At 41.4% G+C, this 17386-nt stretch overlaps 2 protein-coding genes across 7 annotated transcripts in view; one reads left to right on the top strand and one right to left on the bottom strand.

Annotated features, from left to right (window-relative positions):
* Window positions 1-17386, bottom strand: part of sdccag8 (SHH signaling and ciliogenesis regulator sdccag8) — a 60288-nt gene that overhangs the window by 27656 nt on the left and 15246 nt on the right. The gene's annotated exons all lie outside the window — the stretch shown is intronic.
* LOC144061680 (single-stranded DNA cytosine deaminase-like) lies at window positions 9715-12794 on the top strand. 2 transcript variants are annotated; one of them, XM_077582355.1, is made up of 5 exons: window positions 9715-9937; window positions 10853-11030; window positions 11123-11387; window positions 11521-11639; window positions 12547-12794. In XM_077582355.1, the coding sequence occupies exons 1-5, from the start codon at window positions 9852-9854 to the stop codon at window positions 12601-12603; spliced, it is 705 nt and encodes a 234-aa protein (XP_077438481.1). In that variant the 5' UTR covers window positions 9715-9851; the 3' UTR covers window positions 12604-12794. The 2 variants fall into 2 exon arrangements, with proteins under 2 accessions (XP_077438481.1, XP_077438480.1); XM_077582354.1 differs by lacking the exon at window positions 12547-12794 and adding an exon at window positions 11966-12496.

The following is a 17386-nucleotide window of genomic DNA, read 5'->3' as shown; positions in this document are numbered from 1 at the left end:
CTGGAGGACACACACAAATACAAGGACACTCACTCCAAGTGGAATTCATGTTGTGAGAGGGAAACACTAATCTGTTCCTGTGCCAGAAAAAAAACATTTTTCTAAAGAAAATACTACGAAGAAAATGCAATTGACTACTAAGAAAATGCAATTAATGAAGCTGTAAAGAAGCCCTAAACTGGTTTTAGAAAGTGTAATTACTGGACATACTGTAGTGTTTGATGTGTGCCTTTAAGGGGTGTGGCCAAGTGAGTGACATCACAGTCTAGAGTCGGTTTGCATGAGCGTCATAGTTAACAAAAGCGGACGGGGGAAAAAAAAATGCATTTGAAGTAAAACTGAAAAAAAAACAAAAACTGCTTTAAAAACAAACAAAAAAACAATAAGATAAACTATGTAGAGAAACTACATTTTATTCACGTTTACAAAACTAAAACTGACACAATAGCAAAAACTTCCTTCGTTTTTATCTCTGTCAAACGATTTCATACGTGAGCCTTCATGATTCATTTGAAATGTTTTATAATGTAATACAAAAATTACTGCATGGCCGTATAGAAGATGGTTCAGTCATTAGGGAATTGTAGTTTACTTTACTTTATTAAAATATTATTTTTTGTAACTAAAACCAATACTAAAACTAATGAAAGCTAAACTAAAACGAAACATTTATATATAAAAAAGTGCCCAAAAGATTAATTAATTAATTAAGTAAAAACAAAATAAATATTAATTATATTGAAAATTCCAAAACTATAATAACCCTTGTAAGCATCTAAGCATGATCTTTGGCCTACAGCAGCTCATTACCAGCGTTTAAGGTCTTTCAAGTGTGTGGGAGGGTAAAAGCAATACAAAATAACGATGTGATCTCTTATATCGTACATTTACGTGTATTTGGGGCGAGTATAAAAGGGGTGCAGGCCCTGCAGGGTGAAACTAATTCATCTTTTGACTCTTAAAATAAATAAATAATCTGAATCAGAACCTACAGAAGAGGATTAGGGCCAATGAAGAGAGAGAGAAAAAAGGTTGGCAATATTCTGACTTTATTCTCAGAATTCCGACTTTAAAGTGAGAATTCTGACTTTATTCTCAGAATTCCGACTTTCTGACTTCCCCCCACAATTCACTGCTCTATGTCACAAAGTCAGAATTCTCACTTTTAAGTAAGAATTCTGAGAATGAAGTGAGAATCCTGCCAACCACCCCCCCCCCACACACACACACACACACTTCACTGGCCCTAATCCTCTTCCATAAGAATCATCTTTTTTAGCCACATATGTTAAAAACACAGAAGCAATTCGTCTCCTGTAGTTTGAGTCGCCCTCATATCATAACCGAGTCGTTCTTGTTACTTTACTAAAAGGAGTCTATTTGGAGCGACCCACAAAATGAAACTATGCTAACTATATTCTATTTCTTCTTTATCACTTGTAGGGCGGTGTAAAATAGTGAGCAGTTGACATCGAATGTCGCGTGTCCGCACCATCACGCCGTTCATTCACTTCAATGAATCCCAAACGGAAATGACAAATGGCGCAGGTACGGCTGCGACAAAGAAGGTGCGCGCATCCTGGCCGTCCGTCTGTCGGAAGCAAACTTTCCAACTCGAGCAAGTGCAGCCGCGTGCCAGCAACAGACGCACACAAAAGACCAGAAGAACGGGGGGAACTACAAAGACAGCGAGAAAGCGAGAGCAATGACAAATAAACACGACTCTTCCTGAAGTCCAAAGAGGCGCTAATGAAGAGAGAATTCTCCAGTTCAAGTGAAAACTTTTCTCCCCTGCAGCGCTTGGCCTGCATCTCTAAAGTGACCGCGTCTGTCTGTTCCATCCTGTCTGTGTGCACGCGCGCGCACGTGTGTGTGTGTGTGTGTGTGTGTGTGTGTGCGTTCTCCTGCTGTCCTGCTGTCTGGGGTGTGAAAGCGGGTGGCGTTGCCGTGCAGGGGACACGGGGATATTGCGTGTGTGCGCGCGTCTGAGTGGGTGAGCGGAACACCCGCTGGGTTTGAACAGCAGCCTGAGCCACCAAAGCGCACACCAGGGCTCAGCGGGAGATGGCGGCCAGGCATTGCCAGCCATTTGGTCCTGCAAGAGGTTCCAGGGGGGCCGTGTGTACTTTGGTGCTTCTGTCTATACGTGTGTGTGTGTGCGCGTGCGATTGAAGAGTAGGATGAGGAGGAGGAGGAGGAGGAGGACGGGGCGCTCACACCAGACCTGTTTACCCACCAATTAGCATCAGACGCCACGCCAGAAAGTTCCAGCAGTCCGTAACATAGCGGCAGCGAACGAGACGAGAAAAGCAAGCAAACAGAGCGTCACCTCTTCTTCGCAAAACAACTTTTTTAAACAATCTGACACGTTTGTGTGAGTGTGTTTGTATCCAGACCTGAAAGTGATAAACAAATATTAAGCATAGCAGGACCACAAGAAACAACAGTTTTGAGGTATAATAACCCTTTGAAGGAAGAAGAATCCGCATGGAAGAGTCAATGGAAACATTTTTTAGAAACATTTGAATGTACTCGCAAATACGTTCAAACATACTCTCAAATATGTTCGCAAAAAGACTCGCAAGTAAGTATGTGCAAACATACAAATAAGCTCAAACATATCGCAAAGTTAAAAAATATTCCCAAATATGTTCAAACATACTCACAAATAAATACGTTTGAACAGTTCGCAAAATAAGTTCAAACATACTCTGGAATACATTTGAACATACTCACAAAAAACATTCCAACATACTCTTAAATACGTTTGAACAGACTCACAAGTATGTTCAAACACACTCTCAAATATGTTCGAACAGATTTGTGAGTATGTTCGAACATACTCGCAAATACGTTCGAACATATCGCCAAATAAGTTCAAACATATTCCCGAATACGTTCAAACATTCCAAAATACTTCAAACATACTCTCACTCAAATATGTTCGAACAGACTCACGAATACGTTTAAACATACTCTCAACTCTGTTTGAACAGACTTACGAATCTACATTATGGGGGAAAAAAAATGCAGAACCGAAATAATTCAGTGCGGACATAATAATAAATCATAAAATGTCACGAATAAAGAATGTTTTTTTTACTTACTTTTTGTTATAATGTTGGCCATATGCTTAAAAGGTATTTTTTCAAGTAATAACCTGTGGTATTATTATTTGTAGCATTTAGCCTGCGAGTCGTTTGATGGTACTTGTGAGCATGTTCCAACGCATATGAATACATTTGAAAAAAATAATTGTTACTAAAAAAACGCACTGCCTTGGAGATGTTCTGGCTTGTGACAGATGTCCGTAATGGATTGTGTTGGAGCTTAAAGGTCGTGCCGTTCGCCAGAAAGTTTGCTGGAGGACAAGTGAGGTCATCAAACGCACCTTCTTCATCTGCTTGAGTTTGATTTGATCAGATCCAAACAGCAGGTCATTAGCATAGAACCATCATAGAGCCTCGAGTTTGTGGGCTGGAGAGGAACCAGTGTGCCGGGTCCATAATGTAGCAAGGCCCTGATGCGGACACACACACACACGCGTGCGCGCACACACACACACACACACACACACAGCTCTGGACAAGCGTCAGTTACCAGGCGGGCCAAAGGCCAAAGCCGGGATGTTTGAGGCTGAGCGGCCAGGTGCAGTGGCTGCTGGGTAAAGAGAGAGCAGGGGGGGAGCACTGGGCAGGACCGGCATAAGTGGGCACTATTCAAGCTGTCGGCCATTAGATGGGGAGGGGGCGGCCCGGCCCGGCCCGACCCAGAGTTTGCGGCGCCCCGCGGTGCCGGCGACGTCCCGCGCCAGCAGCGCCAAATGCTGCTTTATTAGAGGAGCGGCACAAATTGGAGTCAGATGGTGGACTTGGAGGAGACACTCGCTCATACGGGCCCACGTTTGTACAAAGACCCACAAGCACAATGACGCTTTTACAGCACATCACACAAAGTCACACTAACATGCAGCAACTTTGTGCTCGGAGACGAGCCGTCACACAAATGCGATTGTTTGATTGACAAAATGTGTCGCATATTCTGGACAGTTTTGTTGCCACTTTTGTCATTTCAAAATGCTATTTTAACCATTTTGGATGTACTAAAAATGAATAACGTATCATATGTGAGAATTAGGGGTGTCAAAATGAGTGTGCCTATATTTGTGGAGACTGGGTCAAGTTGTATTTTACAATTTAAAAAATGTGCAAAATTTCACAATTGACTTCATGTTAAAGATTACATAGCTCTTAATATGAAAAGAAAAATGCACTGAGCTGCCACCAATGTCTTACAAATGCAATTATGCCATCTAGTGGCAGAAAAAATACCTCAACACAAATCAATATCACACGTTACGTTTGTGCATGTTGCACTCGCTAGCTGAAGATTAGCAGAGACAAGATTTTACAAAAAATACATCGTTTTCGTCCATGAACTGAAATGTCCATAGAATTTAAGTGAAGTACAGTTTCGTCTCGCCTTCAAAAATGCATACTGATTTAGTCCCAGTTATTGTTTATTAACGTGGGTTTTAGTCTAGTCTAGTTTAGTTTTAGTCCGGTGAAAAATGTGTGTTGACAAAATTATTTTTTGTTTAGTCTGAGTTACGAGCAGCTGCTTGGTCGATTATTTGCTTTGTGATGAAAATCCAAAATTCGATGTACAAGCGGGCTTCAGATACGTCGCTGCTAAAGTGAAGCGGAGTTTAAAAAAATAGAACGGTGTTTGTCCACATTGAAATAAAACATTTTCATCATAATTGCAAGACGTGATGGGATTAAGTATTGGTTGATTGAGATCATACTGAAATGTGAGCTTGCACTCGTACTCACTCTGAAAAAAATTGTGCCTCCATACTTGAATACAATTAAGTGATATAAAAATGATTGAATTGACATTTCAATGAGAGAACTGATTCAAAATGAGTCAGAGAGCAAAAATAGTCAAGGCGGCGCCGCACATGTGACGATGTGTCACCGCTTCTCGAGCACCGTGCAATCGCTTCAATGAGATGATTTTCGAAAGAGCTCATTTGAGCTGCTGACTGTTTGTGTGACGATTCATTCCAGGTGGACGATTCCAACACACGCAGCATCTATTTATGACGGACAGTGTCAATTTAGAAGGCATTAATATTCCTCCGCTTTGATGCAAACGTGGCCTGCGTGTACGTGAGGAGGGCTGGTGTGGATCTCTCTGCCAAGCGCATGAAAAGAAGGTTCTGCGGAGAGGACAAAATGACATATTGAACATCATTTATTGACGCCGCGTGTAACAAATTGCTTTGTGTTTGGTTTTTAGCACGCCTGCAGGTCACGCCGACATATGACACACAGAGGCGGCCTGATGTAGCCCGCAGACCGCCTTCATCTGTCTCCCTCTCTCTCTCTCCTCCATTCCATTCCATCCCTCCTGCCTCTTCCCCCTCCCACCTTTTTTTCCTGTAACTAAACTGGCTGTGTCTCGCTCCATCTGCTGGTTCTTCCTTCAGCGGCCATGCACCTGTTCACACCTCCTCTCCTGTTGGCCACCTCCACTCTTTATCTCTCCATCCCTCCCTCCCTCCTTCACTTCGCTGCCAGGCTTGTCCCTAGCGCGGCTTGGCGCTCTGTCATTCAATCCATCTGTCGGCGAGTCAACTTTGTTTACAGGCGGTGGCCCGAGCCGCTTTTCTTCATCAAGGAGGAGCTCACCGCCAAGCCCCACCCACACCCACCACCCCCGCCACCGTACTGTACTGTACTGTACCCGACTCCCCTGCACGCCGAGCCACTTCGGAATACCGACAGCACTCTGGCACAAGCCGGTAAATATCGAAATATGTAACCTCGTAAGGTAAATTTATTTTTACGAAACATAAGTAAAATGAGCCAAAATTTGGCTCCTATTGGAAGTGTGATATCTAAGTCATTTCTAAAAAAATTATTTTTACTTGCGAGCACTCAAAATGTTTAGTGGCATCAGACCTATCCAATACATATATAGTTTTTTTTTTTTTTTTTTCCTATGGACAATAAAAGCAATATTGTCCTAAGAGCACGACTAAGTATCATCTGTATATATATATATATATTAAAAAAATACGCGTGCACGTCACTGTTACTGCGTCCACACACGCTCACAGGCCTGAGCCCTCGATCCCAACCGTGCTTTCTCGTTTTGGTTTAAGAATGGGAACATAGGAAGCACATAAGTCAGCTCAACCAGAAATGATCATTAGCTCTCTAGAGTCATCTGGTGTATTATGGCTTTTATGACTCTAAATTTATGAAAAATGAGGACCAGGACTTAAATGCTGATTATGCATCCATTTTCTCTATCATTTATCCTTGTTAGGGTCACAGGTCATGTGACTGTGGACTGCCAGCAGATCACACAGCACATTTACACAATCATTCACACTCACATTCACACCTATGGACAATTTACAGCCTTCAACGAGACAAAGCGCAATTTCTGCAATTTCTGCTTATTATGGAGTAAATTGAAAGATAAATTGGGTGAAAATGACAAATTATTAATTGCAGTGTGAATGATAAATCAAAAAAAGAAACGTTGAACTGCATTCACTCTAAGGAGCTTTATGCAGGAATTGAACCCAGAACCTTCCACATGCCAATCATATGCTTTAACCACCACACTATTGTGAATATGGAAGTATATTTGACATTGTATGTAATTGTGTTGAGTAATAGAGTCAACGTATAGAAAGTCCAAAATATGGATTTAATATAAAAAATAAAAATAAAACATGTCAAATGATATTGATAAAATGGATGTTAGATTATTGAACAATGACTATTTCAGAATTTTTTTTTCAAAATAACTATAGAAACTGTAAACAATATGTAATTGCTTGCTTGACTGATTTCAACAACGGAAAGTCCAAGAATACCAAAGCGGTCCTTGCACCTTCCATTTTCCTGGATGTGGACCATCAAATGGAAAAGGAGTCAAAAGTCCCCAAAATTTTTTGACACCGAGGCAATCATTTCCGCGGCTTCTGGAATCTCACTCCAGTCTATGCTGTGGCCGTCGTGCATGCGAGCAAACTTCAACTTCCCAAAGAGCTCGTGCGCACGGGCGGGACGCGACGGTGGACGGAAGGCAGAGAAGCCGCTTGGCTTGTGGCTGGTGCAGCAGAAGTGCGGCAATGTAGGCCAGTACACCCCCCTCCACCCCACCCCCCGGGGCACACTTGGCTGCTCGGACAACAGTTGTCGCCCACAGATTTGCCTCCGTCTCGCCCGAGGTCTCCCCGTCACAGATCTGCCGTCTCAGTCTATTCCTGCAAAGGACCCACACATTACGCCGCTGCTTGATGATCACGGTACGGGTGCGTGAGGAGGGATGCGGTGTCAATTCGAGTCACGTAAAGTGGAAACTCCAATCATTGAAATAGCTTTCATCATTGGAATGTCGTGTAATGATGTATTTGAAGTGATCTCAATTTTATCCATACGTAGTAGCACGGCACAATAACTGTTTAGGACTGCAGCAGTTAGTGTAGGAAAGCTGAGCCTCTAAATCTCCAAAATGGCCGTACAACCCAAACCAGAAACCTATCCTCCTTCTGGAATGCAGTTTTTAATTGGGGATACGTGTGCAATGACACAAATCAAAACTGAAACGTATTTTGTTTCAGGTATTGTCGTCACAATAGCAACATTATGACTTGCAAAAAATACCGTACCTCGATACCGGTGCTGAAAAAAAAAAAAAAAATCCAAAACCTCAGAAAAGCAGCTCAATTAAAACTGACAAAAGAAATTTGAATTATTTTTATATTTTATTCATTCAATATTCATATTAGGATTTATACATGTTAGTTTATGTAAATACTGTATATATTTATGTATATGCTGTATGTGCGTTCACATGGCATGCCATATTCTTGAAGGTATTTGACTGCATTTGATGTCGACTTATAGTTGAAGTGTCAAAAATAGGTCGCAACCTGCCGCTCAGTCAGTCGTCTGAGCTTTTTCTATGCATACCTATGATTTCCTACCGCGTGCCTGTTCATTAAACGCACCGTGAGCCCACTGCAGGAGTGATTGTTGCTTTTTCTTCTGCTTCTCCGTGAAAAACGTTTGCTCTGGTTCCTCAAACTGCTGCTTCTCAAAGAGGAGTGGACGGCCAGCGAGCGCTTCCGTAATCTTTCTGCGCCCTCTCGCTCGCACCCACGCTGAAAGAGGCGTGCCGCTTAAGGCGTTTTCCACATATCAGTAGACAGGCGGCCATGCCGGAGTTGGTCTCGTATTTACTTTTTTAAGTACCGGTGCTAAATTGTCAACTTCCTGGTCTGTCTGCTCATTTGCACGCACGCACGCACGCACACACACACACACACGTAGCTCTGCCCAGCTGACTCACTCGCTACTGTCCCATTTGCTACTCCGCTGACTGCAGCAATAGCTTTTCCAGGCCACATAATAGAGATTGCAACAGCATTTTAGATTTGACAATGGACACAAATGACCACAAAAAAAGTATATCAAACTGCCCCGGCATAAAAAGGTATACAGATCCTACATTCTGTATGAAAAAGGGGGGAAAAAACTGAGTTGTGGAGTACTAAATATCACTGGCATAGAGGGCTGGGTTTAAGAACAAAAAATAATTTCTCCAGAAAAAAAAGAAGAAAAAAAAAAGAAAAAGAAAAAAAAAGGATATCAAATGGATTTTCCTTTTCCTTTTCATAAACCATAAAGGCATATAAGTATTTGCTAACATTTGACTTAGAGCACTTTAAGACAATTAAGAATCTGTTTCATTTATATTTCTCTGCTGTCGGGCCAAAACCTTGCACCTCCCAAATCGTCACTTTTCAGGAGACCTCAAAAACGGCATATTTGTTCAACTCTTAACGTTGCATCATCAAAAGTGAGAGTGAGCCATTTTCAACTCTTTACAGTGGTTGATAATTTGTTAAAATGACACCCACACATGCATGTGGACTGACCAAAAGTATAGATTTAAATAAATAAATAAAAAACATTTAAAAAAAAGAAATTCACCAAATTATGACTTACAAGGTTTCCGCCCGGCCAGGGATTTACAATGATTGAATTCTAATTATGAAAATAGGATTTTCATTTCATCCTTGCTGATGTCAGTGTTTGTGTAACACTTAAGTGATTAAAACAAGTTACTAACAAAAATAATTTTATCTATTAAGTTCAATGTATTAAATTAATTAATATTAATAATAATGATAATAATAATAATAATAATAATTTGACCAGTTATTGCTTCTGCATAATTTAATTTGGAATTGAATGTTTTTAATGTTTTATCATGTCCTTGATAGTTAAGAATTGATGTTCCATAATCAATATTCGATTTGATTGAGTTGAATTAAAAAAATAATAATAATAATCACATTGAATTGAACTCTTGTGAATCGAAATCGAATCGGTTCAGGAAATTTGTATTGATGCCCAGCCCTACTGGCATACAATACTTTCACAGTTTATAGATAATAACAGTGACCAAAATCAAATGATGGACCCACGATCCAACCTGAATTCAACTCACGAGTGCCAAGGATGTCAAAGAGAAGCAAAGTCAAGTAAAAGCAAGCCAAATGGTCACAGCAAGATAATGGTCGCGCTCAAGTCACTTATGAAATCATATGCGTCAGAGAGGCCTAATCTCAATATGCAGAAGGTGTGGCTGGACAAAAAGAGAAGAAAAAGTGGGCACAAATTGGCACACGTAAAGTGCCACTGGTTTGGACAAGTCAGACAGGTTGGGTACGCTTTTCAGCATATAAAACGATGCCAAGATCGGGAAGTGGCAATCTTTGGAAAACTCGGAAAGATTAGTGTACATTAGGCAACAAAATGGAAGCAGCAAATGCAAAGGCAGAGGAAAAGGCAAAGGAAGAGGAAAAGGCAAAGGCAAAGGCAGAGGCAATTGCAAAGAGCCGGTAAGTCTGGATGTGTGTGTGTGTGTTGCTTACAAGGTACGACAAAGGATGCATTGGATTGTACAACTTTACCTCATATTAATTATGTAGAGCTCGGTATCGATACTCATTTCTTCAGTCGTTTAATTTCATTCACAAGACCTCAATTCCATTCGATTTTGACTTCGCCCGATCCAATAATTATCGATTATGGAACGTCAATTCTTAAATATCATAGACATGAAAAAAACCTCACAAACATTCAATTCCAAATTCAATTATGACTATATTATTATTATTATCATTAGTTTATTTGTATGAATTAAAGTCACGTGTTATAATCACAAACATTGACAGCAGCAAGGCTGAGATAAAAATACTGTTTTCATAATTAGAATTCAATCATTGTAAATTGGGCCAAAATTTCGTAAGTCACAATTTGGCAAATTTCATATTTTTTCAAAAATGTATACTTTAGGACGTGTTGGTGATATTTTTGCAAATTATTCACCAATGTCAAGTGCTGAAAATGGCTTACTCTCTTCAATGATGCAATCTTAATGGTTTACCGAACACGACCTTTTTGGGGTCGCCTGAAAAGTAACGATTTTGGGGGTACAAGGCATGGCCCGACGCCAGAGAAATATGAACTAAAAAAATTTTTCATTGTCTTAAACTGGAATAAGTCAGGTCTTTAGTAAATGTAAGAACATACTGTGGGGGGGGGGGGGGGGGGAACATTTATGCCTTTAAAATTAAATTTTCTCATTAATTTATGGGAAAAAAATATTAAAATAATTGATCTATGGTTTTATGAATCGATATCGGGCTACGTTAGGAAAATCGATTCGATATTGATGAATTGATTTTTTTTACAACCCAGCCCTAATATTGTGCCCAGTCAAATCATGATCTCTCATTTCCCCTTTTCCTCAGTGCCCAGTGGACACAGAAAGAGTTTCTTTTCAATTATGAAAATTTGGAAATGGCAGGCGGTCGCCATGAAACTTACTTGTGCTATGAGTTGATGACCAGTGAAGGTGCTTCTGGCCTTAAACATCTAAGAAACATACCCAAAGGAACAATTGGCATACCAGACGGAAAACATGTCGAGGTGAGTCTGGAGAAACGTGCCTGCTTTGACAAAACTTTTCATTTAAAGAAAAAAAAAAAACCTTAACCTACTTTAGCCACTCTCTTATGTAGGTTCTGTTACTGGAAGACCTTAAGGATCGTAAAACGATCACTCAGGTCAAATGTTACTTGTCCTGGTCTCCTTGTAAAGATTGCTCCCAGACGTTAATCCAGTTCAGTGAAGAAAATCCAGAAGTGGATCTTATCATCTACGCCTCGCGCCTTTACTACGCAAACCTGAACTGCAAAGATGAAATTCTTGTCAGGGAAACTCGTGCGCAACTGCGAAATCTAGCCGCTGTTGACAAGGTCTGCATCAAAATCATGAATAAAGAAGGTAGGTACGTTGAAATCATAATTATGATAATATGATCAACTATACACAGCTGCTGAATTGACAAGTGATGATAATTATAACCCAACAAAGGCCAAAGATACCAATTTCTTTCTTTTCTCTCCACTCTCCATAGATTTTGAATACTGCTGGAAAAGACTGGATTTTGGTCCAGGAAAGGAATTCAAGGCTTGGGAAGAGCTTGACGAAAACCACAATTATTATAAAGAGGAACTGAAGAAAATCCTTGCTCAGGTAACTGACAGGAAAGTATCATTTGTCTCATCAGCTAAGTCATGTAGACGACTTCAAAAATCATTTGAAGTAAGGCTTAGGAAAAAAAAGTCGACTTTAAAAATAGATCAACTAAAATGTTCTGCCTCGAAGCGGTTTCCCTTGATCAGATCTTTAGTTCTTCTGTTAGTGCACCACCTAATGGCCGAATGGTGGATCTGCTTAGTAGGTTTTTATTTAACACAATACAGAACATTTAGCTTCCCCAAAAACACAGAAGTTCTCAACTTCCTAAAAAGAAATTGGGTTGTAATTATTCCAAAATGTAACCTGCCACTCGGTTTTAGGTGTCCGTCACTTCACCAGTAGGGGGCAGTGATGCACTAAACATGCCCAGAAGAAGACAGGAACAGGAAGTTATTGAGCTCATGTAGCTAACAGTCAGCTAACAGTTTAGCTCTACCTTTGTTTACTCATGGAATAATGTTGTTAAGTGACTTTTAAGACACTTTTATATGTGCAATGAGAATATAATGATGTGTGTGTGAACTGAATTGTAGTTAGTGTTTGTTAACCTTAAGTCATCACTAGCGCGCTAATGCTAACCATTTTGTTGGTGTTTAATAATGCATATATAAATAAAATTCAGTACTTATATCCACTCAATTCAACTTACATCCGTCCTTAGTGGATTAACAAAACAAAAAAAAGTTTTTGTGATTACTCGATTAATTCAGGATAATCGATTTAAAAAAGTTTTGATAGTGACAGCACTAATTTTAAGACGAGAACTGCTTTCACAGATGGGCCGGGGGTTTGGTGGTGCTGTTCTCTGTCGTTACCAGTTTTGAGAAGAAATTTGTGTTGCTTATTTAAGCATGAAAGTTGCTTTATGAATATTGTTTGATTGATTGATATAATTTTGCAGGATCCATTGGATGCTGCTGCAGAAGTATTGCGGAACCTCCAAGTGGAAGATTTTTAGGCCAGTGAGATACATCATACTACACCAGCGTTTCCCATTTGGTTCACTGTTTGTTCCCGGGTCTAATCAACTAAAATCCTTATGACGATCTATAAATCGATTAATTTTGACACTTCTATAATAACATATCATTGATTGATTTTCACCTATTTTGAGTTGTATCCTGTCGAATAAACGTTGTCGTATCTTGAGGCACTTGTCAGAGGTCCTGTTGTTTATACATAACTGAACAATAAAGTTGCGTTTCCAATAACATTTGTTCACAAAAAAAACACATGTCAAGCGATCAATCGAGTCTAAGACAATAAGACTGACGACGGGAAGAGCGAGGTGAGGACACGAGGGCGATCTGACAGCGAGGAGGCGAGAGGAGCGCGGCGAGACGTCATCACAAGGCCAACGGGCGCACCACTGTCAGCATCATAGCGCGCACACACACACACACACACGGACGCGCGCACACACACACACACACACACACACACACACACACACACACACACACACACACACACACGCACACACACACACACACACACACACACACACACACACACACACACACAGGGCTGGCCGAGAGCCCTCCCAGCTGCCCTATCCGTAACTGTCTGATTAGTTGTGCTAAGCAGCCCCTCCCCTGCCAACCACGGTGCCATCTGCTACCCAACAACATGGCTGCCGACCAGACGAGCACACGCACGCTCACGCGGGCGGCGAGGCCCGTACCTGGCGCGGCGAGGCTGCTGTCACACACACATCAAGCTCCGCACACACAGGTGTCGCCCCAAGGTATCAACACTTAACATTCACACAAAGGACGCACACGCACATTGCTGCACTGCACACCACTCCAAGGATTCTCACAACACACCATACGGAAATGAAAATAATCCCATACTTGCATTTAACACACTGCACTCACAGTAAAAACTGTAAAAAGATTAGGGAACGATTATCCGCTAGTGTGAAGTGTAATTTTTCGTCCTCGAGTTGGTCAGAAAGAGTTAAAAGTTAAATTGGTCATAATTAAAGTGTGATCCACACATACCGATAATTGGGCCAAATCCCTCTTTCCGATTAAAATCAGCAAAGGTCTGATTATTGGTAGTTCCTAAAAGACTATCAGGAACGATTATCCAGTAGTGTTCGATGTGTGAAGAGTGATTATTTCCTTCCTCGAGGTGGTCGTAAATAGTTAAAGGTTCAATTTGTTCAAGTTTTAAAGTGTGATCCACACATACACATAATCGGGCCAAAGGTGTGATTATTGGAAGTCTAAAAGACGATCAGGAACAATTATCTGGTAGTTTTGGATGTGTGAGGAGTGATTTTTCTTCCTCGAGCTGGTCTGAAATATTTAAAGGTTAAATTTGTTCAATATTTTAAGTGTGATCCACACATATCGATAATCGGGCCAAATTCCTCTTTTCCGATTAAAATTGTCAGATGGCCCTGTGGTGTGCGGTAAATAAAGACAGATTTTTTTGTTCCTCCTCCATAATCTGCTTTGATAAACAGTCAGGGCCGATAATCGTAAATGATCAACCTGCTCAATGTTTAATGTAGGGTGCACACATCCCGATAATAATTTTGACACCGATTCAAATGAGCACAGACCTGATTGGTGGATGTGTTTAAAAGATAATCCTGCACGACTGTGGCGTGAGGTGAGTCATTTTTCATTGGATAAACGTATTTTTTCATGATCATTTTGTACTGTGCTGGCCTTTTTTAGGCCATGAAAAAGTACAAAACAATCATTTTGTGCTACATTGGACGAGCAACGTTAACGGACGACCCCCCCCCCCCTAATTAATCTGCTAAATCGAGTTTAACAAAAAAACGGTTACGATGTTAGAAATATGCGCGCGCGTGTGTTTGTTCACGGGTACGAGCCGACCTCCACTGTGTGTTTGCGCCCCCGCCGCCGCCGCCCTATTATGCTGAGCCGTGATTGGACAAGGGCCCCCCGCTGAGTTTGCTTTGCAGCAGTTTTGTCGGTTGCAGATTTTTGGCCCCGGCCCGCTCGGAGCGAGCCTCTGGCGGGACGCGGCATCTGCTGCCTTCACCTTCCTCATTTACACTTCTCCGCCCTCTCACGCTCACCCGCGCCGCTCTCTCGTCCCCGCCTACGCAGACCTCGCCGCCGCCGCCGTGCCGCGACAGATGAGGCGGAGGAGCGCGCAGAGAGCGCAGCGGCAGCGTGACATGTTTAATGGAGTTTGGGGAAAGTTTGCTCACGTCTCGCTGTGCGCTCAAGGTCGAGGAAAAACACGGGAAGCGGCTCGCCGTCACCGTGTTAGTGATGTCACAAAAATGATATTCTGCACGGCTACGAAAGCGCTTGAAAACAAGAGAGTCTGCTTTCTAGTAAGTGACAAAACAAATCACCTTGGCCTGAGCAGTTTTATCACATCTGACGATAAAACAATGCATAATGTTAGAATAAATGTACATAAGTTATCCCATATTTACTCTTATAGTATTGCAAAGCATGACTCATGCCCCCGCAGCTGCAAAACAGGAACTGTGCCCTTATCACATGATAGCGGCAAATAAAATGAGAGGGCTGGGCAGAATGTGCTTCAGAACGGGTAGGAGATTGTGACTGTGCACATCTCTGTCCGTTCTCCTCGCGAGCAAAAATAATCCAAGTCTCTTGATGCCCTCTATGGACAATAAAAGCAATATATTGCCTAAGAGCACAACTAACTATCATCTGTATATATTTTAAAAAAACACTTTCAAATTGGAATATTCACGCACCCACATCCACTCATCACACACTCATACGCGTGTGCACGTCACTGTTACTGCGTCCACACACGCTCACAGGCCTGAGCGCTCGGTCTCAACCGTGCTTTCTTGTTTCGGTATAAGAATGGGGACATAGGAAGCACATAAGTCAGCTCAACCAGAAATGATCATTTTCTACGTTTAGTTGATGCCCTGGTGAAGGGATCAATTGGGTAATCGCGGGAAATTCACTATAACACATCAGGTGTACAGTGCGTCAAAAAACATGAAAAATTATGATTTATAAATGGGAGTCCATGGGACAAAATGTGGACATTTTTACACGTGTAATATAAAAATGGGTTTCCCCACATATAATAATGATAATAATTTTGAACTTCAACATGTTTTGGATAATTGGGTGCAATTTTAGCTCACTCAGTGATTTTTTTTATATGCTTTATATTTGATAGCAATATTAATAAAACGCAAAAAGCCAAAAATTGGACTGTGGTTTTTTTGTTTATTTTTTTGCATGGGCATAAATGTGTAGTCTTTGAGTTGATAGTGTTTACACTGGGCTGCAAGACACTTGAGACTTTGATGAAACAAATGAGTCTGACTCTTTCCCTGACTGGCTTTTCATTGAATTTTTTCTGCAAAACAGAGTAAACTTGCTGATCTCCAAGCAAACGCGCTCATGATTATGCATTCCTGATTTCACGGAGATGATGGACAACATTGTCCCAAAAAAAAAGAAGAAGAGAAAAACGAGCATGGGATGGACTTTGCCATCACGCGCGTGCCTGGCGACGAGATGACCGCCAGGGCCGCTTTTGCACTCTGCTCGACTTATTGGAACAACAAAATGAAGACAGAAGAGGAAGAGGAGGAAGGGAAGATGAAGAAAGAAGGGAGCAAACAATCAATACAAACTTTGTAAAGCCCTCTGCTGGGCTGGGGCCGCAGTGTGTGTGTGTGTGTGTGTGTGCGTGTGTGCGTGCGTGCGTGCGTGCGTGGATGTGAACAGAGTGGCGGGGATTAGGACAGATCCTGTGCTGTCCAACTCACAGCTGGCTGATGATCCAATCCTGGAGCGCACCAGCCGCCGTGGGACCCCCGATTGCGTGTGTGCGTATCGGCATGAGCTAGCACCAGTCATGTGAATTTCGCAGACAGACAGAAACAAATACACACTTTTCGGCCGTAACAGGAAAAAAAGAAAGACGCCGGGAATCAAACGGACGTTCTGCGCTGTGATCACTTGTGCCGCAAGGCGGACAGAATGAAAGCGGAGAGGCGATCAAAGAGCTCCTTTCCCTCTATCGGGGGGGTCAAGCGGGAGCCTCGCTGCCAGGATGCACACACTGTCGACCGACTGGTGACAGACCGATATGTTTTTTTCAGGGATGATACCGATACCGATGAGGTCGACAACCAATAAGAGAAAATATTTGTGTCAAAATTTTACAAAATTTACTTTGTTGAAATGCCATGAACTCATTCACTGGCAGCCATTTTCACTGAAGCAACCCCCTTTGCTCCCTACCAAACGAAAGATTAGAGTCTCTTCTTTCATCACGAAAAAAAGTATATTTCCATCTGTTTCCGTTTTGCAGCAATTAGCATTAGAATATAGCAAAGTTTCATCATTATTCACAAATCTGTCTAGAATTGAGAGCAATTGAGGTTTTTTTCAACATGGCCCTGGTTGATCTCTTATACTTTGCTGCCAACTGCTGGCCGTTTTTGTAATAGTTACTGTATGGTCTACCATTAAAAAAACAACTTTAAAAAAAAACATATATACATTTTTGGGATCATGGTAATATTTAAAATAGAACGTAATTATACGTTTTTTGAAAGCAAATAAGTTAAGCATGTTCAAATTGTCAGCACTTTGAAGGTTATTTTTTAAATTTTAAACATACAGTATAAGGAATAGACAGCAACAAAAACTGCAGGGAGTTTCCAGGGTTTTCAGCATGTGTTAAACTAAATTAATAACTACGCAAGTAAATAGTTCCAAGATGTCAAGATAATTTCG

Source organism: Vanacampus margaritifer, chromosome 12 (assembly GCF_051991255.1).
Source record: "Vanacampus margaritifer isolate UIUO_Vmar chromosome 12, RoL_Vmar_1.0, whole genome shotgun sequence".
Classification (NCBI taxonomy): domain Eukaryota; kingdom Metazoa; phylum Chordata; class Actinopteri; order Syngnathiformes; family Syngnathidae; genus Vanacampus; species Vanacampus margaritifer.
This window is presented reverse-complemented; position numbering and strand designations above follow the sequence as displayed.

What these genes read in the sequence shown, in the direction of transcription:
- LOC144061680 (XM_077582354.1), top strand. Translation starts at nt 9,852, where the DNA reads ATGGAAGCAGCAAATGCAAAGGCAGAGGAAAAGGCAAAGGAAGAGGAA. An exon ending in GAGGCAATTGCAAAGAGCCG is followed by an intron (nt 9,938 to 10,852) that starts GTAAGTCTGGAT and finishes CCTTTTCCTCAG; the next exon opens with TGCCCAGTGGACACAGAAAG. An exon ending in TGAAGAAAATCCTTGCTCAG is followed by an intron (nt 11,640 to 11,965) that starts GTAACTGACAGG and finishes ACTCGGTTTTAG; the next exon opens with GTGTCCGTCACTTCACCAGT.